This window comes from Geotrypetes seraphini, chromosome 10 (genome assembly GCF_902459505.1).
Source record: "Geotrypetes seraphini chromosome 10, aGeoSer1.1, whole genome shotgun sequence".
NCBI lineage: Eukaryota > Metazoa > Chordata > Amphibia > Gymnophiona > Dermophiidae > Geotrypetes > Geotrypetes seraphini.
In genome coordinates, this window is record NC_047093.1 from 39,653,675 (window position 1) to 39,680,191 (window position 26,517).

General features: G+C 43.1%; 1 protein-coding gene across 7 annotated transcripts in view; it reads right to left on the minus strand.

The window, feature by feature from the left end:
- Positions 1-8,459: 8,459 nt before the first annotated feature.
- The window catches only part of ARHGAP44 (Rho GTPase activating protein 44), a 232,785-nt gene continuing 214,727 nt past the window's right edge, over positions 8,460-26,517 (minus strand). For 4 of the 7 annotated variants that reach the window (XM_033961795.1, XM_033961793.1, XM_033961798.1 and 1 more), the window contains one exon: positions 8,460-8,811. In XM_033961795.1, the coding sequence (XP_033817686.1) occupies positions 8,672-8,811 (140 nt within the window). In that variant the 3' untranslated portion in view covers positions 8,460-8,671. Of the gene's footprint in view, positions 8,812-21,800; positions 21,853-26,517 lie in introns of all 7 variants that reach the window. The other 3 variants (XM_033961799.1, XM_033961796.1, XM_033961794.1) reach the window with 2 other exon arrangements.

Below are 26,517 nucleotides of genomic sequence, written 5' to 3' on the forward strand. Positions count from 1 at the left end.
TCAACCTTGGTGATCTTCCCCCCCCACCAACTCCATCTGCCATGGCCAAAATAAATCTGGATATTCAGCACCAGTAGCTGGACTCAGTGGTGACTGGTGCCTCTATCTGGATAGTACTGATATTGAGAACGCTATCTGGATAGCAAACCGGATAAAGTCAACCTTTCAGTTCTCCTAACTTTTATCTGGTAAGCAGACTGTCTATTGCTGCTAATGGAGTAATTACTAATTCCACCTAAGCTCTTTCCCCAGATCGATGAATAGTGCGACTGAATAACCATGGACAGTACCAGCTAATGCAAATATTTGTATAAATTTTGAAGTTCTATGGATATACTGGGATTCACAATATTTTTTAAACTGCCTGAAAAGGGAATCTCTTTCTTCCTTTTTTTTTTTTTTTTTTACTGGGGTTCTAGTTCTGTCACAATCCATTAGAACCCTTCCCTTGAGTCCTCTGGCCTTCCAGTTCTTCCACCCACTGTAGAATCTTCTAGCTTCTTCCCTACCAGGGTCCCCAACTTGATGGTCCTTTTACTAAGGCGTGCTAACCGATTCAGCACGTGCTAATCAATTTAGTGTGCGCTAAAGATTAGCGCACGCTAAATGCTAAGGCGCCTATTATATTCTATGGGTGCCTTAGCATTTAGCGTGCGCTACTCTTTAGCGCACGCTAAATCAGTTAACGCGCCTTAGTGAAAGGACCCCTTGACAGGCACTTTTGCAATGAAAAAAAAGGCAGCACTCCTTTTCAAATTCCATTCCACTGATTACTGTTGCACGCTATATATACAATTATGCAAACAGTCTCAGGCATACCTGGCCAAATTCTATGTTGCAATGAAGCCTTAAGGAAACAGATGCTGACATAAGCTCTGTATGACATAAACATATAACACGATGTCTGATATCTCTCTGTAAATTGTAATTCATAATTACTAGCTGCAGATTTTTTTTCTAACCTGATTGAAAAAAAGATTTAACAAAAGTGAATATGACATGTGCATAAGTTTGGGCACCCTTCCAATTAATTCATTATCACTTTATTTTTCATTATTAAGGCTCCAAAAGTTGATTTATTAGATAAAAACATGGGTCATATTCTATAAAGAGCACCTACATTAGGTAGTGCCCTAATTGCGGACACCTAGTGATGCCTAACCCCTTCTACGAAACTGCGCAGTGGTCTAGTATGTAAATGCAAAAGGTAGGCCACACATTTAGATGTGAAACCTTATAGAATATAAATTGTGTGCATAGGTGATGAAAGCAGTTAGCTTAGCAGGGTTTAAAACAGGTTTGGATAATTTCCTAAAAGAAAAGTCTATAAGCCATTATTAAGATGGAGTTGGGGAAAATCCACTGCTTATTCCTAGGATGAGCAGCATAAAATCTGTTTTATTCTTTCCGGATCTTGCCAGGTAATTATGACCTAGATTGGTCACTGTCGGAAGCAGGAAACTGGGCTTGATGGACCTTCATCTGTCCCAGTATGGCGACTTTTATGGTTTTATGCCATATAAAAGGCAGGTGTAAATTTTGGCACTCAAATGCTGACCTATACACTATTTCAGTGTTTCTCACACTTTTTCAGTTCCAGCACACTAAACATAGCAAATGCTTTTTGTGGCACATTATAATTGAAATTATAAAATTGCAAAATCAACCAAAAATTAAAATTGATGATTTATTTATTTAAAGTTCCTTAAGCTATGTATAGGTTACTGTAACAGTAAAACTAGATAGAACAGAATTGCTAAACAATGCGATGGATGTGCTTGTTTTTGAGTACAAATTAACTCAAAATGTGGCTCAGTAGTCGAAAAGCAAACGCACATTTCATCATCCACCATCTGCAGTCGTTCTCTTTTTTTTTTTATCTATTTTCTGTCAGAGCTGAAAAATCCCAAGTTCGCAAAGATAAGAAGATCCGAACGGTAACAAAACCTTGATTGTTTTGTTGATCAAGTTAGGATAACTACGGCATAAAAAATAAACCTATAATTATTTGCTATTAGTTTTGAAGGACCAATCACGTCAAAGAATACTTGTATTTTATTTTTTTGCTTTCTTAAAATTTCTGTACTCTGTATTTCCTCTGACTATCTGCATATTGTAACTCGCTGAATGTCCAGCTCTCTTGACTGTAAACCGCCTAGAAGTCGCAAGATTGTGGCGGTATAGAAGAATAAAGTTATTATTATTATTGTCTGGGCATCTGTATCCTTAAGCACACAGATGCTCATAACACTGACAGACTCTAGCGTACACGATGTACATGTCATCTATTCTAGTGTATACTTATGAAGGGAATTTTTAAAAATAAAGTAAAATTCCGGAATCTCTCTTGGCACACGGTTTGAGACACACTGCTCTATTCTATAACAGAATCTGTGCCCCCATATGCTTCCAGAAAACTATGTTAGCGCACAGATGTTTGATGCCTCTTAGTTTCCTTTATCGAATTTGTCCACGTAGTATTAGTGAGTTCTAAAAATGTTTCTGATCTAGAGGGGGATGGGCGGGGGGGGGGGGGGGTAATTCCACAGCAAGCACAGAAAGACTTAACAGCTTCCTAATGTTTCTTATAACTTGCTATTTTTACCACAGGAGGTGTCACCAAGCATTGACTGAAAAGGTATCCAAACTCTGGCACCCACCACGCTCACTTGTTTTCTTAGTTTGAAACTGTTAAGACAGCTGCAAAAAGTAATTATGCACTTAATATTTGCAAATACGTCATGGTTTAACTTTGTATTCTGGAACACACTATTTGCTCGAAGATATAAATTGCAATTCCCAATCACTAGTCGAGAAAATACCTCAGTATCACGTTGGATCAGTATTTAGAATCCTCCGGACATAACATCTTCAGATACTAATCTGAAGGTGTGAACACATCCTTGGTCTGAAAAACTCCACAGTCATTCATTCAATGTTCGAGTAAAAATATTATTAATCAACTGTTTTTCAAATTAGCTGATTTAGCAGAAGCACACAAAACTCAAAACAAAGAAATAGATTGGAAAAACTTAATCTGTTGCAAAAATCTTTCTTACTACAGTATGTAAGCAGAAGCTAGGGACTCCTTTTACAAAGGTGCGCTAGGGCCTTAACCCGCGCAATAGCGCATGTTAAATTCCCGAGCGCGCTAGCCACTACCGCCTCCTTTTTAGGAGGCAGTAGATTTTTGGCCACCGCACGCTATAGCTCGCGGTAATTTTGTGCGTGTGCTAAAAACCCTTCGTAAAAGGAGCCCTAAAGGTGGAATTTTTCAGACCAAGGATGTGTTCGCACCTTCAGATTAGTATCTGAAGATGTTATGTCCGGAGGATTCTAAATACTGATCCAACGTGACACTGAGGTCTTTTCTCCACTGGTGATTGGGATTTGCAATTTATATCTTCGAGTAAATAGAGTGTTCCTGAATACATTGCTGTTTAATTTATTATAAGGAGTATTCTACTTGATTGCTGTTACTAGCTTTGTCATGTTTAACTTTTGTGCCACTTAGAGGGTTGCGACAGCTTCTGTTCATTTCTGCACTTAAAATATGCAATGTTACTGGGCCCGATATTCAGCCAGCAGTGATCAGCATTTTGCTGACCGCCGCTGGAAATCCACCCAGATATTCAGTGCTGGGCCATGTTCAGGCTCTGGCATTGAATTTCTAAGTACACAGAGACGGCCAAATTATAGCCAGTTAAGCCTATTCTGGTGGCATTAAGCTGTGGATATGATCTTTTCTGTAGCTCTTTCAATTAAGGTGTGAAATTCAAAACATTAGTACACAAATGCATCATGGGATGAATTGTCTATAATGAACCTTTTATGTGGTTAACTTTAACTGGTTACATGCCAAATATCACACATAACTGGTTAAGTGCCAACTCTGTCCCTGGCATGCTGGTTTCGGCTTGAGGGCTAACTGGGCATTTTTAGTAGCACTTCCTGGTTAAATACCACTGGAAATGCCCAGTTATCCCCAGTCTATTTAAATGTCCAGACTGTTTAAATAATTTTTTAATATTGCACCTCTGATGTTTTACTCTGTGCCATGTATCAGCTTCTATTCATTTAAGGATTCATTCAAGTATACAAATTGAATAGGAGTGCTTATTAAACCTTTTCACCCAACTGTATAAGCCACTTCTAATGTCATTCCTTTGTACAATTATGGCAAGAAGCTTGTTCTGCATAAGACCCATGCTTTTAATAATGTTCTAACGTGCAAAAGCTTCAAGTTAGGATTTTGTTCTTAGTCAGGAGAAGGCAGAGCTATTTACAAGAGGCTTCCATGGCCACAATGTAAACTATGAATGACTGTCATTCTTAGCGAAGGCAGAAAGGTCTGGAATGTCAGAAATGTCCGGAGTGGGTGGGGATGTATCTTTAGGGTGATCTTTAATGTAACTGGGGGGGTGGGGGTGAGAGGGCATATATTTTTGTACTAATACAGATTGTATTTAAGTGCTTATTTATTATTACTGATGTGAATATTGTGTTGCACTTTTTGTTAGTAAAAAAATTAATAAAGAATGAAAAAAAAAAAAAAAGAAAGGTCTGGACCTTTTGTGGCAAACTAAAGTTTTTGGTGATATCATTATTGTAGGAACATAAACTACATGAGTGATTAATTTTTCTGAGCCCATCGTAAAAGGGAGCAAAAGTCACTGATTTCATCATTCTGTACTTTCCAAATAAAAACAACACTTCGCTGAACATTGCATTTTCTAAAGACAGAGATGCTATACTATTGGATATTTTTGTTGTATTGGATTTCAGTGAGTATAAATTTACCCTTTCTGTCCTGTGTGTCTGTCATAATTAGATTGTAAGCTCTTTTGAGCAGGGACTGTCTCCTGTTTGTTTAATATACAACGTTGTGTGCATCTGGTAGTGTTATAGAAATAATAAATAGTAGTACTTTGCTAATTTTAAAGTGTATTTACCCGGAGAAGATGGCCTAATGGAAAACTGCTGCCCTCAAGAAGGTCAAAGTAAGTGCGACTTATATAGCACATGAAACCATGCTTGTTTAAAAAGTGTTCTGTGGGTTTACTGCGATCAGGAAGAAAACAAGACTAAGAATGTTATAATGCCTCTGTATCGCTCAATGGTGCGACCTCACGCAGTACTCACCTTGAGTACTGCGTTCAGTTCTGGTCTCCTTATCTCAAAAAAGATATAGTGGCACTAGAAAAGGTTCAAAGAAGAGCGAGCAAGATGATAAAGGGGATGGATCTCCTCTAAGGAAAGACTAATGATTTTAGAGCTCTTCAGCTTGGAAAAGAGATGGCTGAGGGGAGATAGGATTGAAGTCTACAAAATCCTGAGTGGTGTAGAATGGGCACAAGTGGATCAATTTTTTTACTGCATCAAGATTTACAAAGACCAGGGGAAACTCGATGAAGTTACAGAGTAATACTTTTAAAACCAACAAGAGGAAATATTTTTTCACTCGGAGAATAGTTAAGCTCTGGAATGCACTGCCAGAGGATGTGGTAATAGCGGTTAACGTAGCTGGTTTTAAAAAAAGGTTTGACCAAGTTCTTGGAGGAAAAGTTCATAGTTTGCTGTTGAAACAGGCACGGGGAAAGCCGCTGCTTGCTCTGGATTGGTGGCATGGACCATTGGTCTGACCCAGTAAGGCTATTCTTATGTTCTTAAAACAGCACTCATGCCTGGTGTTTCAAAAAGCCCGTATTTACGCAGTGCATCGATGTTTTCTAACACCTATGTTGTACCTGCTCATTTGCGAAGTATAAAAAAAAGGGGCTTAGTTGCTCTCTTTTTGAAATTTGGTGCTTATGTACGCAGGCTAAAATATTTTATATATCATATGCACAACCTACTGAAAGAAAGGTATCACGACCAGGACGAAGGAAGTCATCCTGCCACTGTATCGTGCAATGGTGCGCCCGCACCTGGAGTACTGTGTCCAGTACTGGTCGCCGTACCTCAAGAAGGACATGGCGGTACTTGAGAGAGTCCAGAGAAGAGCAACTAAGCTAATAAAGGGTATGGGGGACCTCTCATATACTGACAGACTGAAGAAGCTGGGGCTTTTCTTCCTGGAAAAGCGACGACTCAGGGGAGACATGATAGAAACCTTCAAGATCATGAAGGGCATAGAAAAAGTGGACAGGGACAGATTTTTCAAACTAAGGGGAACCACAAGTACAAGGGGGCACTCGGAGAAACTAAAAGGGGAAAGGTTTAGAACAAACGCCAGGAAGTTCTTTTTCACCCAGAGGGTGGTGGATACATGGAATGCGCTGCCGGAGGATGTGATAGGCAGAAGTACGCTACGGGGCTTCAAAGAAGGTCTGGACAGATACCTAGAGGACAAAGGGATTGAGGGGTACAGATAGGAGTAGAGGTAAGGTTATAGGGACAGGATTAGAGGTAAATTATAAAATTAGTCAGAGACCACTGTTCAGGTAGTGGGCCTGATGGGCCGCCGCGAGAGCGGACCGCTGGGCAGGATGGACCTCTGGTCTGCCCCAGCGGAGGCAACTTCTTATGTTCTTATATCAGAGAGCACAGATCTTTTTACATGATCGTTTTAAAATACAAGACTTGAGCCGCAACTACATAATTTGAAGAAAGACATTAAAAATTCTATTTCATGGTTTCTACAGTTTTTTTTCTTTTTGATGATCGATTTATTCCTATTAGCTTGACCAGGCTCCAAATACTTCCATGTCCCTGATAAGTTGACTGACAAAGCATAAAAACACCTCTTCCCTTCTCCCCTCACTCCTACTGCACAGTGTGTCAGTCTCAGCCCAAAAGCCCTGATTCTAACCTTTAGCCAAAGAAGGCCCAAAAATGATACATGAGAATACTATTAAATGGCTCTCCATGGTAATTTGATAGGACAATAAATAAATACACAAAGCTAACCAGAGCCTTAGAAAACTGAAGATCTTTAAAATATGATAATGGTGATATTTATGAGAAAAAAAACCCCTCTGCTGATGGCATTCCGCTGTTTGTATCAGTGGTTCCCAACCCTGTCCTGGAGGACCACCAGCCAGTCGGGTTTTCGGGATAACCCTAATGAATATGCATGAGAGAGATTTGCATATAATGGAGCTGCCCCATGCATATTCATTAGGGCTATCCTGAAAACCTGACTGGCCAGTGGTCCTCCAGGACAGGGTTGGGAACCACTGGTTTATATGATCTTCTCTCTAGCTCGTTCAATTAAGGCGTGAAAATCAAAATATCAGTACACAAATGCATCATGGGACAAATATTATTGCATGATGGGATGAATAGGATTGCATCTGCCTACATTTTCTAGGATGAACATCTTCAAGATGCCAACAGCGCAACTACAAAAACTCTATTCCAAATTCACCTGAGAGCTTAACTTGCTCAAATAAAGCACTTTTGAAAAACAAGGCAAACCCCCCCCACAAAAAAACACCCCCATACACCTCCTGTATTCCCATTCAGTTTTCATGTGACTTGTTTAGCAGAGACTTAGGTCTGCGTGGGAGAAATACTAACTCCCCTCTTTTACTAAGGTGCGCTAACCGAGTAATGTGCGCTAATCGAATTAGCGCGCATTAAACGCTAACACGTCCATAGACTAGCAAGCACGCGCTAGCGTTTAGCGCACGCTAATTCGATTAGTGCGTGCTAATCGGTTAGCGCACCTTAGTAAAAGAGGGCCTTAGTGTCCTGAATGCCTCCTTCCGCAGAAGTGTCATTGAAAATAGAGAATGACACGGTGACAAAATTCATCACCGTTCCCTTCCCCGCAGATAACCGCGGGAAATAATCCCATGTCATTTTCTAGTATCTATTTCAACCTCAGTCCTTCTACACCAGCATTCTTCAAAGCAAAGCTTGCGGGTCAGTGGTTGTGCCCAATTATACTCTGATTCTTCCTTTTCTCCTTAAAGAATGACATGAAGATGGTTTCCCGCGGTTATCCGCGGGGACGGGAACGGTGATGAATTTTGTCACCGTGTCATTCTCTAATTGAAAACACCCAATGGGATCAGGGAGGATGAGGAGATAGCCCTGGGATTCTCTCTTTCATTCTGAATTTTAACAAAAGGCTTGCTTGCACATCTCTGCCTTGGATTGTCTGATGACCTAGGACTAAAATTCTGATTAACACGTTAACCTAGTATATTAATAGAATGTGAAATATTTACTTGTTCCAGTGAGCAAGGAGAAACAAATACCTTAAACATGATCTCTTTCAGTAACGCCATATCTCCTTTTATCCAAGTCATAGAGTTTGGGAAGGGGGGGATGGGAGGACAGACACAACTAGCTCATTATCCGACAAAAAAAAAATCATATTTGTACTGCCAAATCCACTTTTCTGTGTTCCAGTTGGCTTCTTTGGCTCTAATTCGTTTTCCTTGGGAGTAAAGGGGAAGGGCAGAGTAAGGGGTGGTGGAAGATTAAGAATATAAATGTTAGGCACCAAATAAAGATTAAAAAAAAATATATTTAGATCACACCCAAACTGGCTTGCCACAGGATGCTTCCTAAGTCACAGAGAGCTTATCAATGGTGTTGGCAGTCAACAGACATCGCTTCAACTGGAGATAAGCTTGGCAACAGTGGTGGACACACCCCCTTCAGTAGTTTATTGTACAGAATCATGTTAATGTACAAGACACCATGTGGGGGTCCGATGTCATAGAGCAGTACTTTCCGACTCCTCTTCTGAGTCTGTTTTATCTACCAAGGAGCGTTTCTGCCTTTGTTCCATTGAGTCTCGCTGAAGGGCAGCATCTATCTCGATCAGTATAGAAGGGATATCAAAGTGGGCAAGATCTGTAAAAGGTCATTAAGGAAAAAAAAAATGGTTAAGCGGGATTATTGCTCAAGACATATAAAACCACATACAGTACCATCAAGCAAACCTAAAGGCAGCGTGTATTTCTGAGGCTGGTACATATTAATGTCACAGGGATGTCATAATATATTTATTGCCTTCCACCCATACTAAGGAGCGTGAGTCACTGCACTAGGAAGGGTTTTAGTTTTCCTGCCATAAATTCCTGATGGAATAAATTTAGGACTTAAAAGACCATCTCCAGTGGGAAACAAAAGAGAACTTGTAAAAATTAGATTATCTTGTTAATGTGTTCTGTTTTGATTTTTTTTCCTCTGCAAACATAAAGCATTCTAATCACAGACATGAGTAATCCACAGATTATATATATTTGGGGGTGTCAGGTCAAAAGCGCACCGGGACAAAGGCGCACACAGACAATGAGCGCAATGTGGAGGCGCGTGCCGAAGAAAATGACTGTTTTAAATGGCTCCGACGGGGGTGTGTGTGTGGGGGGGAACCCCCCCTTTACTTTATACAGATCGCGCCGCACATTTTACTGAAAACTTCACTTTTTTCCTAAAAAACAGGGAAACAGTTAAGTTTACAGTATAATGAGGGCGGTTACAACCCCCCAAACCCCCCACAACGCCGCCGCGATCTGTATTAAGTGGGGGGGGGGAGGTTCCCCAACAAAACCCCCCGTCGGAGCCCCTAAAAACACTTTTTCTTTGGCGCGCGCTTCCATCTTGCGCTCAGTTGTCGGCGCGCGCCTTTGTCTTTGGCGGTTTTGTCTGTGAACCATATTTGGGAAGTAGAAGCAAACAGTTAAGCCTAGTGCCTATACCACTGGAGTGTATATAATCTGATAATAATGCATTGCTACCAGGATTAATTGCTTAAATAACAGCTTTCAATGTTTTTACTAGAATTTGGGCCTGCGCGAGAGGAAAATGAAGTCTTCTGCATTGTGAACAAATAGCTTAATCATTGAGTCGCTGGCCAACTGTGTGCTTTCATGCTGCATTGTGATGACAAACTTAAGGATGGCTCCCCAGAACTTCAGCAGGCAGCGAGCATGTTACGACATGCTGATGCTATGTTTTGCTAGACTCTCCTGTGTGTTTTGTCTGGCTACATTCGGAGGCAAAGGCTGGGGGTGGGTGCGGGTTGAGGAAGTAAAAGCAGGTATGGAGATTGCATTTAAATCTTGTGAATGTCTTTCTGCTTTTATTATTATTTTTTTTAAACACCACAGAGATACTCACAGAAAAAGACAGTGCATATGACCATGCATACTTTGAATCCACACCAATTTTCAAAGTGAAAGTGGGTGCATACATTTCCTTTAAAAGCTGATATGAAGGTAGAAAGTATGCACGAACTTTGCAGTATTATGAGCAGTTTAAAATTGCCTCGGTGGACTGGGAACCTCTCCAAAGTACCGTATTTGCCGGCGTATAAGACGACTGGGCGTATAAGACGACCCCCCAACTTTTAGTTAAAATATAGAGTTTTGTTATATACTCGCCGTATAAGACTACCCCTTCTTCCGCACACCTTCTCTACCGCCCCGGGTGCAGCACAGCCGGCCAGGTCCCCTTACTTTTGTGGCACTTCCCCGACCGACCGATAACAGCCCGGGTCCGACAAACCTCCCTGCCCTTAACCGCGAATCTAAATTACCTTCTTACAGCTGCTGTAAGAAGGTAATTTAGATTCGCGGCTACAGGGCAGGGAGGATTGTCGGACCCGGGCTGTTATCGGTCGGTCGGGGAAGTGCCACAAAAGTAAGGGAACCTGGCCGGCTGTGCTGCAACCGGGGCGGGGCGGGCCGCTCCTCTCCTTTGGTAGCCACTCGAACCGCGAGGCTACTCTCTTTCTCCTTATCTGCCCTGCCTGCAGCACAGAGCCGAACGGGAAGTCTTCCCGACGTCAGCGCTGACGTCGGAGGGAGGGAGGGCTTTGTTTAAGCCCTCCCTCCCCTCCGACGTCAGCGCTGACGTCGGGAAGACTTCCGTTCGGCTCTGTGCTGCAAGCAGAGAAGGTAGGGAGAAGAAGAGCCGCGTACATCCAGAAGACTGAGCATCCAGCCCCGCAGGAGCCCCGCGACCCTCGGAGGCGTCCCCACGGGATCCCCGCGACCCTAGGGGCGTCCCCGTGCAGCTCTCTAAACAGTACCCGGCGTATAAGACGACCCCTGACTTTGGGGAGGATTTTAAGGTACTGAAAAGTCGTCTTATACGCCGGCAAATACGGTACTTGGTTCTGGTGATAGCGCTTTCAATTGATTTTGGTGTAACAGACCTGCAAAGTTTTCCTGGATGCTTGCTGTGCTATCCCCATCTTCTACTAAGGCTAAGGCTTTCAGTAGATTGAGTACAGGGCAGAAAACTCATAGTTGCTCATCAATTTTTTTTTGTGGCTGTGGTCCCATGACTGCAGTCAATAAGATTCTATGACTCAACAGAATTATGATGTGCCTATGGAGAGCCCATCTAGGTAGTGATCCCAAACAGAGAATGACACAGGGACAAATTTGTCCCCATCCCCTTGGGATCTATCTCCATCTCCGTCCCCACAAGTTCTGTCCCTGTCCCACCCCTGTAAACTCTGTCCTCATCTGCACAAGCCTCAAGTACTTTAAAATCATAAGTGTTTCAGGCTTGTGCAGATGAAGATAGAGCTTGCAGGGATGGGGCAGGGACAGAACTCATGGGGATAGGATGGAAATACTTCCCACAGGAATGAGGGCAAATTTGTCCCAATGTCATTCTCTAATTCCAATTGGGGTCCTAACCCAAAGTTTGGGAAGCTCTGGTATAAGATTTGTCTCGCTTGTTCATGAGGGTTCTGCACAGACTAGGTGTTAACCAGCCAATTAGACATTTTCTTCTACTCAGGACCTTGCAAAAGTCTGTACAGTTACCATTGTGTGGGGAGGGGGCACTGAATGTTAATATAATCCAAACAAAAACATAAGAACATAAGAATAGCCTTACTGGGTCAGACCAAAGGTCCATCAAGCCCAGTAGTCCGTTCTCACAGTGGTTAATCCTGGTCACTAGTACCTGGCCAAAGCTCCATCTCTACAAGACTACCACTAGGATGCCAGACCCTTGATGGAATGGGAGCAACTGAGGATCATTCATCTTCTTCTTAGACCACCAGAGAGTCTCTGGTGGACGGGGGTGTATCTGGGGTTGGATGTTCAAATGTCAGCAGTAAGTAATGATTTAAAGAGGAGGGGTTTCTGTGACCTTTGCACATGTCCGTTGCCTGAGACCCAAGTCTAGCCTGTGAGCTCATGCTTGTGCATGTCTCAGATGCAAAAGTCGGTGTGTAAACTTTTTAATACAGGTATGGCTTCCCATTATAAAACAGGAAGTACATGCCTATTTTGGAGGAACACCCAACTCCCCCCACCTTAAAATCTATACATCCCGTGGGGTGTACACAGGCAAATGCAGTTTTCTAAAACTGCAATTTCCAGCTGTATGCAATCCAGATGTGTAAATTCTACTTTTTATACAGCTAAGTTTAAATATTCTTTGGTTTCAGCATTCTCAGTGTCTCATTGATAAAATAAGAAAGTTTCAAGTTTTATTTTAGTTTGATGAATCGCTTATTTAGTTTTACTAAGTGAGATATAACATTAATAAAAAAAATATAAGCATATATTTAGATATACCATTTAAAATTTAAAATAATGGGTTAGACCAACAGACTTACAGACTAATCAATACACAAGGTAAAAAGGGACAGAACTACAATTCAACGCTTTAAAGTACAGAGGAGAACCATAAATGGAAATAACATTAGGGAGGGAAAAGTGGAAACCTGGAAGGAAACTAATGTAAAATCTGAACATAATTTAAAGATTAAAAGCATCTTTAAAAAGGAAACTCTTTAAGTTACTTTTAAAACGACTCAAATCATTTTCCTCTCTTACATGCTGAGACAAAGTGTTCCAAAGTTACTGAGCCATCACTGAAAACATCACTGAAAACATATCATGTCGTCGAGTTCCAATAACTTTCAAAGAGCTTTTGATTAGTGGACCGGAGAGAACGCGACGTGTTGTAAGGGATAAGTAATTTATTAATGAATAGAGGTTCATTAGTGGAAAGGGTTTTTTAGGCTAAAAGATTGGCTTTAAAAGTAATGAGCAACTCTATTGGCAGCTTAAATTCCTCCAGACCTTTATTTTATACAAACTAAGCACATCAAATTGTTTAAATATTAATTAGACCTTTGACAAAAGCTTTGGGTGTGAGATATGATATGAGAAGAGATGAATTGGTAAAAGTGAATTGATCCTTTATTCCTACAGAAAAAAAAGGAAGTCTAGAGGATATTCAATAAAGTTATTTTCACTCAATAGAGGGGTAAAACATATATTTGGATGGGAGAGCCAAACATTCAAGCCTCTGACTCTACCCCCACAGGTCTCCCAGTTGATGATGCTGGGCAGTGCAAAACAGTGGGTCAGGCCATGGTCAGGTGACCTTGGGGAAAGCTACTGCGTAAACCTTGCATAATCAGCCTGAGTCTTACCACTTTTTGGGATCCTGCTAAGTATTTGCGATCTGGGCGATGGTATGGCCCAGTAGGACAACTCTTAGGGCCCCTTTTACAAAGCTGCAGTACTGATGCTGTTGCTGTAAATGCACCGAAGACCATTCAATTTCTACGGGCTTCAGTGCATTTACCATGGCAGCTTTGTGAAAGAGGCCCCTAAATTCTTATCTTTGAAATATAGTTTTTATTTCAAAGATAAGAATTCTTCAAGAAATCCATTAATAAAGCTTAATACAGTGGTGCCTCGCATAACGGACGCCTCGCACAGCGAACGCTGCGCATAACAAACTTTTTGTCTTGCTCCCTATAACGAACTTCGTTTCACACAACGAAGTCGCCCGAGGGGCCCGGGGGGGGGGGGGGGGGGGGCGGAACTACTCTCGCCACTTCCTAATGTGAGCCGGGAACAGCAGCACCCTCCTGTCTGAATGCAGTGTTCCATCATCTCCCTCCACCTTACCTTAGATGCCGAGTTTTCCGGCTTTCTTTTTCGGCCAGCCACACACTTTCAAAGAGCAGCACATGTGCGCATGCTCTGTTGTTCAATCTTCTCCTCTGACGCAACCGGAAACCGGAAGTTGCAGGAGAGGAGAACATTGATCAACTTCAGCAGCTGCGCGTGCACAGCTTTTTGAAAGCGTGCGGCTGGGTGAAAAAGAAAGCTGGCAAACTCTGCATATAAGGTGAGGTGGAGGGAGGGAAATGTAGGGCTGCAGAATGAATTATTTTGTTTTACATGTATTCTTATGGGAAAACAGGGCTGCAGAACGAATTATTTTGTTTTACATGTATTCTTATGGGAAAACGCGTTTCACACAACGAACGTTTCACATAACAAACTTGCTCCTGGAACGGATTAAGTTCGTTGTGTGAGGCACCACTGTACCATGATAAAGCTTAACCCCCCTCTTACCATCCCCTCCCTAACCCCAGATCCTACTTTTCCCTCTCTTGGAAACTTTCTCTGATCTAACGTTGTAACCCTTCTTCCATAACTCTTTTTGTAATCCGCTTTGAACCGAAAGGTAATGGCGGAATAGAAATCTGTAATGTAATGTAATTATCCACCTGAAAATGGGGCAAGAAAAAAAAAAAAATTGCCAGTCAATATTCAGCTGTCAGCTACCAGTTGAATTATGCTCTGATATTCAATGCCACTCCCTATCTGAGTACTTTGCAGCCTGCTGGGAGTTACTCAGGAATAGAAACATTCAGAGGCAATTCCTCGATAATTCATTCCAGTTATTCTAGGACAGTGGTATTCAACCCAGTCCTCGGGGACCACCAGGCCAGTTGGGTTTTCAAAATCTCTTTCATCCATATTCATTGTGGATACCCTGAAAACCCGACTGGCCAGGTGGTCCCCGAGGACTGGGTTGAATACCACTGATTTGGGACAATCTTTTTATCTCCTAAATTAATCTGATAGTTATCCAGGTCTGCCTCTAAATATCGGCAGTGACCAGGTAACTTCTGGCTCCGTGTCCTGGCATTAATCCGATAGTACACTATATATTAGGGAAATTCAAATTACCAAATAGTGATAAACTAACCACTCTATCACTGATCACCTTAAATAGATAATAATGAATATAATATATATAGTAAAATTACACTATCAAACCGGCTTCAAAAAGTGCTATTAAGTGAACGCTCAGACCCACCTGAACTCTAGTGATTTTTCACGGAGCCAGTTGCAAATGAGACCATCATAGCATGTCCACTGTCTCTGCCATGGTGGTCTGCCTGGATATTTTATGGCACTATCTGAATAGCAGTCTCTCCTACTCACCTAACTAACATTGAATATCAACTCCTTAGGCCTGGATGCACTAAACATAGTCGGTAATACAGACTGGATTATTGTTGAATGATTTTCTGGCCAATTCTGAACTAGCGATCAATGCACTACTAAGTTTGCATGCAAATGATTTGCAAATCATTTGCATGCAAACTCGACAGATCAATCGTTCAGTGAGTGATTGACACATGCCCAGAGACCTAACAGCAGTGACAGGGGAAGCAGTTAGGGCACCGCACCCCCCCCCCCATGGCAGCTAAAATGGCAGAAGGGATGCCTGCTCCCTCCTGCCAATGTGACTGCCCTCCCACTGGAAATGATGCAGCAGAAGGGATGCCCACTTCCTCCTGCCACCGAAGGCCCACTCCTGTGCCCCCCCCAAACATCCTCTATCCTCCCCCTTTCCCCCCTGAAAAAAAAGCAGGAGGGATGCCCACTCCCTCCTGCCACCAGAGGTACCCCGTCATCCCCCGCACCTTCTCAGAGACGTTGAAGCAGAATGGAAGACATTTTTTTTTCGACAGCTAAAACCCCCGTTTTATTTTTTTTTTTGCATAGCAAAGAGATGTTAGTGCATCAATCACTTGGCTACTTTGCATGGGGTTTAGCTAATTTGCATGGCCAGATCAGAAAATGGGCGATCGAGGGGAAAAACATGCAGTGAGTCGTTTTGTGAACCAGCTCCGTAATGTGAAAACAGGTTTAGCGACGATCGCTGACTTTCGTGCATCTTGGGCTTAGTAATCTCTTTCTGTATCCTTGTCTCTTAGCATTTTAGGTTTGGATTTTATCTAATCAGAACACTTCTATTCCCCTTTAACCAAAAATGGCTCAAGGCGGATTACAGTAAGACGATTTGTGACAATAATTCACTCAGTACCCCCCAAAATACTAACCATATCTTCAATTTCCAAACAGAGCAAAGCTACTTAACCCTTTCAGGACCATAAGGATCGTAGGCCAATTTTTGTGGTTTTGACGACATTTTTATGGTAAAAAGGGCTTGCAGATGCCAAAAAATTGATTTTTTTTGTGAAATATCATTTTTTTTTTTTTTTAAAAAATCACACTTCTGGCTTATGGACAGTGTGGCAAGTGAATCTTCTCGTCAATCTGGCAACGACGCTAATGAATGAATGTCGGAACCAGTTTGTTTACATAAAGGCAGTATCATATGGAATCGGTACATATCAAATTTAGAACTGTAGACTATCCCAATCAAAATTTATAGGATTTTAAAGTTATGGGACAAATATGTCCCTTGGTCCTGAAAGGGTTAACAATCAATATAAAGAGAACAAATAGCTTTACACTACCTTTCTAAAAGACTGATAACAATCGATATTCCTGCCGTGAGAACGTAAGAACCGAAAGGCAAACACCGTACTTCAACTAGATTTCCCAGGTTCAAATTATTGCACACCAGCAAACTCCACCAAGTGGTGAATATGAAGGGTGACTGGATGAGTGCATCTGTGTCATACTCTAAAGAGAGGTATAATATAGGGCCCTGATTTTCATGGATCACAATAACCCCAAATAGTCAGTGCCCAAGGCATGTGCAGCTCCCGACACTGAACATTTATTTACATATGTCCTCTGACCTGGAAGTTAACCAGACAGCGGCCAGCATTTAGAGCAGTGCTCAGTTACCTTTGATTTGCTATTCTAACTTTATGTGGTTACTTAGCCAGTTAGCAGGCTGAAAATTGTGCCCTAACTCCACCCTGGCCCACCCCTAACCTATCCGGTTAAGGATTAGCCAGTTAGGGGACATATTCAGCAGCACTAAGGCCTGATTCTGAAAACGGCATCTCGATTGTAGGCGGCAGTAGGCATACAGCCGCCGTGTAATGAACCCAGGGCCGCCATCAGAAATTTCTGGGCCCCTTACTGAGCAATCCTATTGGGCCCCCACGCACCCCTTCCCCCCTCCCCGACCCCCCCCTTCTTCCATGGGCCGAATACACACATACTTTTCTCTGTCGCCGCACTCTTTGACCAAAAGATTTGTAAGCCTGCAACCACGTCAAGGTAGACTCTTTCAGCAGGGCCCTAACCTAACCTAAACTAAACTAATCTATACCTATCTATTCTAAACTAACATATGTCTAATACTGAACTAATAACAAACTAACAAACATCTGCATAATAAATAACTAATAAATAATAGTGCTAGTAGCTATAATTCACTTTTGAATGTAAAATCTCAGTTAAGGATTTCTTTTGACCTTTGTAGGCCAGAAGTAGATCACAATTGCACAATATTTTTTGTAACAAGTATTAAATGTGTTTTTATAAATACTGTAAGCTTAATAAATATATCAGAAAAAACTACACATCTGAGCACATATCTGAACATACACATCTGTATGATCCCATCCTCCTCTGCTTGCCTATAGCTGCATCATGCATGTTAAAAATGTACGATATGTTGATATGTGCACCTTCCTTCCTTCCCATCCATCCTCCTCAGCCTGTCCTTACACATCCACAGCTGCATGTTAATGATGATGTATATGTTATGATGATAAATAAGTGCATATGAGCACATCATTAACATGCAGCTATGGATGAATATAAAAAAGAAACAATATTCTGTACAATTGTCAATTTATAAATCAGCGTCTTCTCCCCATTCTCTCTTCCCCATTTCCCTTCAGCGTCCTCAGCCCACTCTCTCTCCACTTTCCTTCAGCACACGCACATAAAAACAAGCAAGTAATTTATATCATTTTCATTCTATTCATTCATAGAAATTAAAGTCTAAATAATGCCAGTCACATAACAAAACATGATTTTACAAAAATAATTCCCTGCACAGTCAAGCCTTCAAGGATTACTAGATGTCTTTCAGCAGTTCCCCTCCCTCCCTCCCCCTTACCTTTGTGGCCAAGTCAAAATGATCTACCAACAATAAAATTTTAAAAACACAAAGCACGCTGTACGCAGAGAAAATGTTAATTATCATTTATATTCCGCAGGTTTTCAAAGAGGTCAAGGCAGATGACTTTATGCAATGTCACCTCAGTAACAACTATACAAAAATAGACAAATATTCCCCCTCCCTTTTTACTAAAACGCGATGGCGTTTTTTAGCACAGGGAGCTGCGCTGAATGCCCCACGCTGCTCTCAACGCTCATAGGCTCCCTGCGCTAAAAAACACTATTGCGGTTTAGTAAAAGGGGGCCATAGTGCAAAATATAGACAGCATATATAAATTCTCAAAGCAGACACATTTTGATCACTAAATTGAAAATAAAACCATTTTTCCTACCTTTGGTAATTTCATCAGTCTCTGGTTGCACTTTATTCTTCTGACTGTGTATCCAATATTTCTTCCCTTCTTTCGGCCTCCTGTATGCTTCCTCTCCTCCAGACCTCATTCCCTCCCCAAACTTTTTCTTTGTTTCACCCTGCCCCTTCTTTCATTTTCTCTCTCCATACCCCCTTTCTGTATGTCTGTTTTTCTCTCTCTCACCCTGCCCCCTTCTTTCTCTCTCCACACCCTCTTTCGTTCTGTATGTCTGTCTTTCTCTCTCTCTCTTTCCGTGCCCCATTTTTCTTCGTTTCACTCTGCCCCCTTTCTTTCTTTCTGGCTTCCTGTCCCCCCTTTCTTTCTTTCTCCCTGCCCTCCCCTATACCACCACCATTGGGAAAATGCTGCCACCGCCACTGGGGAATAGGCTGCCACTGCTGCCATCGGGAACAGGCCGGCGCCGAGTTCGCCCTGCGAGTTCGCCCTGCGAGTTCCCCGCGGGGCCGACCAACTCTCGCCACCCGACGTCAATTCTAACGTCGGAGAGGACGTTCTAGGCCAGCCAGGCAGCGATTGGCTGGCCCAGAACGTCCTCTCCAACGTCAGAATTGATGCGAGTGGCGAGAGTTGGCCAGCCCCACAAGGAAAAGCAGGGAGAACTTGGCGCCGGCCTGTTCCCGATGGTGGCGGTGGCACTCAAGTGGCTAAAGAACCGCAGTTTGCCGGCCTAGGGAGAACACTGGAGGGTGGCCAGCTGTGCACCCCCTTGGGACGTAAACCCGGGGCGGGGCGGACCGCCCCCCCCACCCTGGTATGCCACTATCTGTACCTCACTCCCTCCCTATGACCAAAAATTCTCCTTTCTTCTATTCCCCGTGTACACAACCATCTCCTTCCCTCCCTTCCTCTCTCCCAAGTCCATGCCTTCTGTGTCCAAAAACTCATTCCCTCCCCCACCTCAGCATCTCTTTCTCTCCCTTCCTCTCTCCCAAGTCCATGCCTTCTGTGTCCAAAAACCCATTCCCTCCCCCACCTCAGCATCTCTTTTCCTCCCTTCCTCTCTCCCAAGTCCATGCCTTCTGTGTCCAAAAACCCATTCCCTCCCCCACCTCAGCATCTCTTTCCCTCCCTTCCTCTCTCCCAAGTCCATGCCTTCTGTGTCCAAAAACCCATTCTCTCCCCCACCTCAGCATCTCTTTCCCTCCCTTCCTCTCTCCCAAGTTCATGCCTTGTGTCCAAAACGCACTCCCTCCCCCCTTTTGTGTTCCGCGTTTGCCTCCCAGCCCATCTTTGCAACTTTCTCAGCAAAACGAAGCTCAAGGCGCGAGGCTTGTCTTCTGTTTCCTGCCTGCCTTGCCGCGCACAAATAGCCGACCGGAAGTATTCTCCGACGTCAGCGCTGACGTCGGAGGGCAAGCTTTGCTTAAGCCCTCCCTCCGACGTCAGCGCTGACATCGGGGAACACTTGCGATCGGCTATATGTGAGCAGCAGGGCAGGTAGGAACAGAAGACGAGCCTCGCGGCTCGAGATGTATTGAACTCCGCGGGTCCCCCGTCCAGCTCTCTCCTGTCCACGTGGGGCGGACCGCCCCTCCCCCTAGACTGTGGCTTAGGACCCAGGGGGAGCCCGGGCCCCCTGTCAGCTCCGGGCCCCTGAATGCAGGACTGGTGGTACTGCCCTGATGGCGGCCCTGAATGAACCAATCGGGAAACAAGTTTAAAAAAAAAATTTGATGCGGCAAACGTTGCCTACAATCTGACTCACACCTATGCACGCCTAAGGCCAGTGTAGGCAGGCTTATACTGGAAGTGGCCTTAGGTGTCCTTAGGCGCGAGTCAGACGCCTTACATGTAGGCCTGTAAAACGCTGGCCTACATTTAAGGAATCTGTACGTAAAATAGATGCGATTCTGGACGCAACGCTTACCAGTGATTGACACAAGGTAGACACCCGTTTTGCAGGCGCCTACCGCGGCAGGTGCTGCTTCCGGAATCGGGCCCTGTTTAAGATCCCCTGAATATCGGCTGCTGGCTTGTTCAGTAGGATTTAACTGAGCAGGACCCTAAGTCATCAAAGCCATCCTTATATAGTATATATATATAAAAAAAGGGAGTCACATCAGCTACTACATATGAAAGCTAAATATTAGAAAAATGAATTCCAGTTTGATTGACTTGTCATGCTGCTATGGCTGTCCACAATGCACAAGATTATAGCCAGAAAAAGCAGTTTTTAACCGCAGGTACAGACGGCCTCTCTTTCTAGAGGTGAAGAAAAGAAAGATAGCCCCAGAAATTGGTTAAAAAGCCTTCTGCTAGAAATAGATAACTTGTTTTTAATGCTTTTTTTTTTTTTAACATAAGGACTAAGGTGATGGTTTTGTTTACAATTTGTTACCTAAGCATGGCAATGAATTCTAAAAGTTACACTTGATTCAGGAAGCCAGGGCTTAAAAAAAATAAATAATAATTAGTAACTCTTGCAAAACAAAAGCACCCCCTCCATCAATCCTGTCAGTTTTATTCATTTATTAATTTGCACTGGGTTTTTACTAAACTATGGAAAACCTTCTTACCACAGGCCAATGATACATCAGAACATTTACCTCACCGGCCCGCAATAAGAAGCTCTTCTGCGGTTTAGTAAAAGGAGCCCTTAGGGCCTCTTTTACAAAGGCGCGTTAAGCGTTTTAGCGCGGATTTAGCACACGCTGAATCAATGCATGCGCTAACCTCTAACGTGTCCATGGGATAACATGCATGTGTTAGCGTTTAGCGTGCGATATTTACCACATGCTAAAAAGCATAGCGCACCTTTGTAAAAGAGGGGGTTAATTTATTGACTTTTACTGACGTCTTCAAATCATTCTTTATATTCCCTATTCCTTCTGAAGAGATAGAAGTCTCTCTTCCCCACTGAACAATAACCACACTTTTACAATTTTCTTTTTCTTAAATTAAGAAACATTAACACTACGTGTACATTAAGAAATATCATGACATCCCTTGGCGTATGAAATGGAAAAAAAAAATAAAAGTGGTTAAGTTTGAAGCCATGGAGAGGGGAGGTGAGGAGGTTGGTAACTGCACAGCTTTTTAGGTTTGGATGCAAAAAAATAAGGGCCAGCTGCTTGAAAGCAAAACAAGTTGATTGGGAAATGGAGACTCTTGTGAACTTGTGGGTGGGGGGGCGGGAGAAATCTCAAGCCATGCAAAAAGTCTGTTTCAGCCCCATGCAGAAGGCTGGAGAGGAGATGAGTTAGTGGGTGGCGTCTCATACAGGCAGCAGCTGAGGTCCAGAGTTAGCTGAAAAGCCAGATGGGGGGAGCTTCTTGCTGGAGCTTACCCTGAAATTCCCCCTCACATTTATCCAATATTGCATCACTCGCGTCAAACAGCTGCAAGGATTCAATAATAGGGTTTGGAGAAGAATGAGATTGGAACACAACAGAAGTAAAAACTGTTTGGAAGGCTATTTTTGGAGCAGAGAGGAGGAAATTAGTTTCTCCATATAGAAATGGAAGATATCTGCGCCACAAGTCCGGAGTTCATGGCTTATGGCCACCTTGCAGCTAGCTGTTGCAAAAACATCATCAGCAAGACATTTTACAGCATGTCCTCGACATAGGTGTAAATATCCCATATTCGAAGGGGTTTCCCCTATTTTAAACTGCACAGTGGGCCACTGCTTTAATTTTGGGCCAGTAACTAGGCATTTCTGTTAGTTTCAGCCTCAGGTCTACAATATAATACTTAATTTTCTCTTCACATATTAAAGGAGGCAATAAGACAACAATTTCTCTTTGGAAAGGATGCCAATGGCATGGTAATATGAGGTGACGGTGAACATCTAGTTAAATAGACAATTATTCTCTCTTTCTGCTCTGCAGAGTTAATTATTTATATTAAATAGTTATACCACATGAGAATACAGATTTAACCAGAAGAGCTTCATTGACACAAATCTAAGCATGTATTGAAAATATTAATGGTTACTATATACAAAACAAGCTGAATATCTTTAAATTTATAACCACACAAGTTGATATTCATATAGTAGTACCATCAGAAATATAGTGCTCAACTCATTTCAATAATGAAAACGGTATAGACCTCAGTGTTTCCCAAGATAAATCTTGTGAAACAATCTATGCCAGTAAACATACTAACATAGGAAATACATCCTTGGTCTAATTTTTTACCGTACTTTTATGTCCAAAAATTTTTTTAAAAATATTATTTCAAAACTTTTTAGGAAAGTGAGCACTTATCTTATTTTCTTCTGATGACTCAAAACCACCGCAGTTGCAGTTTTAGCGGTATATATATACACCGCTTACGATCAGTCTCAGAATTGGTAAATATCCCAACTGGTAAATATCCCAACAGGCCCTGTTTCGCCCTACGGCTGCATCAGGGGATTATAATTTAAACATGAGCTACTGCTTCAATGATTCTTAGTAACGAAAAAAAAAGTACGGTAAAAAATTAGACCAAGGATGTATTTCCTATGTTAGTATGTTTACTGGCATAGATTGTTTCACAAGATTTATCTTGGGAAACACTGAGGTCTATACCGTTTTCATTATTGAAATGAGTTGAGCACTATATTTCTGATTGAAAATATTAATGTCATACAATCTGACTTCTGCTTTGCTGTTCAGAAGTTCCCACTCATCTAGAGACGTAGAGGCATACCCTATTGACACAGAAATGCTGCAACAGACCCATGGCTTGCATTACGTACAGTGAAAGCTTTGTACGGCTAAAACCGCTTGCTAATGCCTCTCATCTTCAATTCATCTAAAATGTGGGTTATTACAGAATTTACTTTTTGTATTAATATACTACAATAAAGCCGCTTACCTGTAACTGATGTTCTCTGTAGACACAGGCTCACACAGATGGGCCATATGATCACACACAGCACCAAACAGAACCATTCTGGTGCTTTCTACTAAAGACTAAGGACTCCATTTATGAAGGTGCGCTAATGTTTTTAGCGCATGCATTGGATTAGCAGGCACTAGCCGAAAAACTACCGCCTGCTCAAGAGGAGGTGGTAGGGGGGAGGGGTGTCTGGACTGCTCGGGGGGGGGAGGGGTGTCCATTAAACGCAATTGTCTGGAAAATCCGCAATCATACTTATCTATAAGGCCAAAAAATATGATCACATTACCCCGCTTCTTCGAGAGTTACATTGGTTACCAGTCTCCCACTGAACTACATACAAAATTCTTCTTTTAACTTTTAAAATTAAGACCTCCCACCTCCCTGTTTTCCTAGACAAATATCTCATTCCACATACCCCTCCTAGGGTCCTTAGATCTATGAATCAAAACTTATTGACAGTACTCTCAATTAAGGACCTATACTACGCTAGAAATTCCATTTTTTCTGTAGTCGTACCCTCGCTCTGGAATTCAATGCCACTTTATCTCCGCAACGAAAATTCCCTAAATAAATTTAAAATGAATCTTAAAACATTTCTTTTTAAAGATGCCTATCAATAAGTGGGGGGAAAAAAAGTTTTTAAGAAGCACCATCCCTGTCTTCCTCTCGTTATTCCCTATTCCTCTATCCTTCCTTTTTATTTTTATTTACATATTATAATTAAAACTTCCCTATCCCCCAGTACCTTTTGTCTCTAATAAGTCTTAATTTGTCATAGTTTTAGTTTTACCCTCCTCTTATTTTATTTCAATTACATTTTAAATTTTATAGCATTTTGTGCAAATTTGCATACACATGGGCGGGGCAGTTATATACTCTATAAGTTGCATAGAGTACCTAATAAAAAAGTTTGTACACCGCCTTGAACGTATCTAAGATAGGGTGGTATATCAAATGCCAATAAATAAACCTGTGTATCACCTGCCACAAGGTGTGTACATCTCACCATCTCCATGCCTACTTTCCTTTATTCTATTTATTTATAAAATTTCAATCCCGTATAATCCAAGGTTCTTAGCGAGCTCTACCTGGTTGCCTAAATTTAACTGCACAAATATTTCAGGTTATAATGCATTTCAGAAGGCAGTTAAGGGTTACCTTTTCACTTTATATTTAACAAAATAATAGCTGTGACGTTTTGCATTAGAAATCTGGGTTTGTTGTTTCATTATTCTCTCATCTTTCACCATAATCCACCTTCAGCCAGTAGGTTAAGCGGAATAAAAATGCTCTTGTTAAAATTAATTGGCGCGCTTTGGACTAGGTACCTACTTCTTACAGAATCGCGTTTTTCGAGCTAGGCACCTAAGAACATAAGAAGTTGCCTCCACTGGGTCAGACCAGAGGTCCATCTCGCCCAGCGGTCCGGTCTAGAGAGCTGCACGGGAACGGGGATGACGGGAATCCCACGGGACCCGCGGGGATCACGCGGGTTCCCCCTTTGGGTCACGGGGATCCCGTGGGGACGCCCCCTAGGGTCGCAGGGATCCCGTGGGGACGCCCCCTAGGGTCGCGGGGATCCCGTGGGGACGCCTCCGAGGATTGCGGGGTTCCTGCGGGGTTGGATCGCAGTGCACTCGAGCCGCGAGGGTAGTCTCTTTCTCCTTACCTGCCCTGTCGCAGCACACAGCCGAACGGAAATCTTCCCGATGTCAGCGCTGACGTCGGAGGGAGGGCTTAAGCAAAGCCCTCCCTTCCTCCGATGTCAGCGCTGACATCAGGAAGACTTCCGGTCGGCTGTGTGCGGCAGGGCAGGTAGGGAGAAGGCAATGGCGTACGAAAGAGGGGGGAGGGGGCGGTCCGCCCCGGAGAATGTGCACAGCCGGTCAGGTCCCCCGATCGACCGACAACAGGCCCGGCCGACAAATCTCCCTGCCCTGTAGCCGCGAATCTAAATTACCTCTTACAGCAGCTTCACTACTCCAGCTGCTGTAAGAAGGTAATTTAGATTCGCGGCTACAGGACAGGGAGATTTGTCCGACCAGGCCTGTTCTGTTGTCGGTCCGGTGCAAAAGCACCACAAAGGTGGAGGCAGGGAGGGAGGAAAGGTGGAGTGGAGAAGAAAAGACGCTTAAGGGGGGAGAAGGCCGCTGAAAGCACTGGGGAAGACAAAGGGATGGAAAAGAACGCTGAAAGGATATGGGGTAAACGGGAGGAGGGGAGGGGGAAGGACCCTGAAAGCACTGGGGAAGACAAAGGGGTGGAGAATGCCACTGAAAGGACATGGGGAAAACAGGGGTGGAGAAGGCCGCTGAAAGGACATGGGGAAGACAGAGGGGGGAGAAGGCCTCTGAAAGGACATGGGGAAGGCAGAGGGGGGAGAAGGACGCTGAAAGGACATGGGGAAGGCAGAGGGGGGAGAAGGATGCTGCCTGACAGGACATGGGGAAGATGGTGGGGGAGAAGGACACTGAAAGGAAATGGAGAAGAGGGAATGGGAAGAAGACGCTGGCAGGGAAGAAGGCAGAGGTGCCAGACTATGGGGGGAGCGGAGGGAAAAAAATGGGTGCCAGACCAATTTGGGAGGGGGGAGAAAGGGAGAGGCACAGTAACAGAGCAAATGGAAGACACAGAGAGAAGAGAGGCAGTGGATGGAAGGAATTGAATGAGAACATGAAGAAAGCAGAAACCAGGCAATAAAGGTAGGGAAAAAATTCATTTTTTTTTTTATTTTTTTGCTTAAGGATAAAGTAGTATATTAGTTGTGTTGGTAAAAATTTATAAACATTAGAGGCTCTGGTAGAAACCCGTTTACAAAGTATGTATTCTTCCCAATTAATATTTCCAAATTAATAAAGCCTTTTTGCTTATTTTTAAATGGGTTTCTACCAGAGCCTTTAATTCAGTAGCATAATTAAATGAAATAACTATTTCTGTAGTTTATAGGGACAGGCGGGGACGTAGGGGATTCCTCGCGGGGACGTAGGGGATGCCTCGTGGGGACGGAGGGGATTCCTCGCGGGGACGGGTGGGGATGGAGGGATTCCTCACGGGGACGGGTGGGAGTCCTCACGGGGACGGGTGGGACTTTGGCGGGGACGGGTGGGATTTCTGTCCCCGCGCAACTCTCTAGTCCGGTCCCGTGGCAGCCCATCAGGTCTATGACCTGT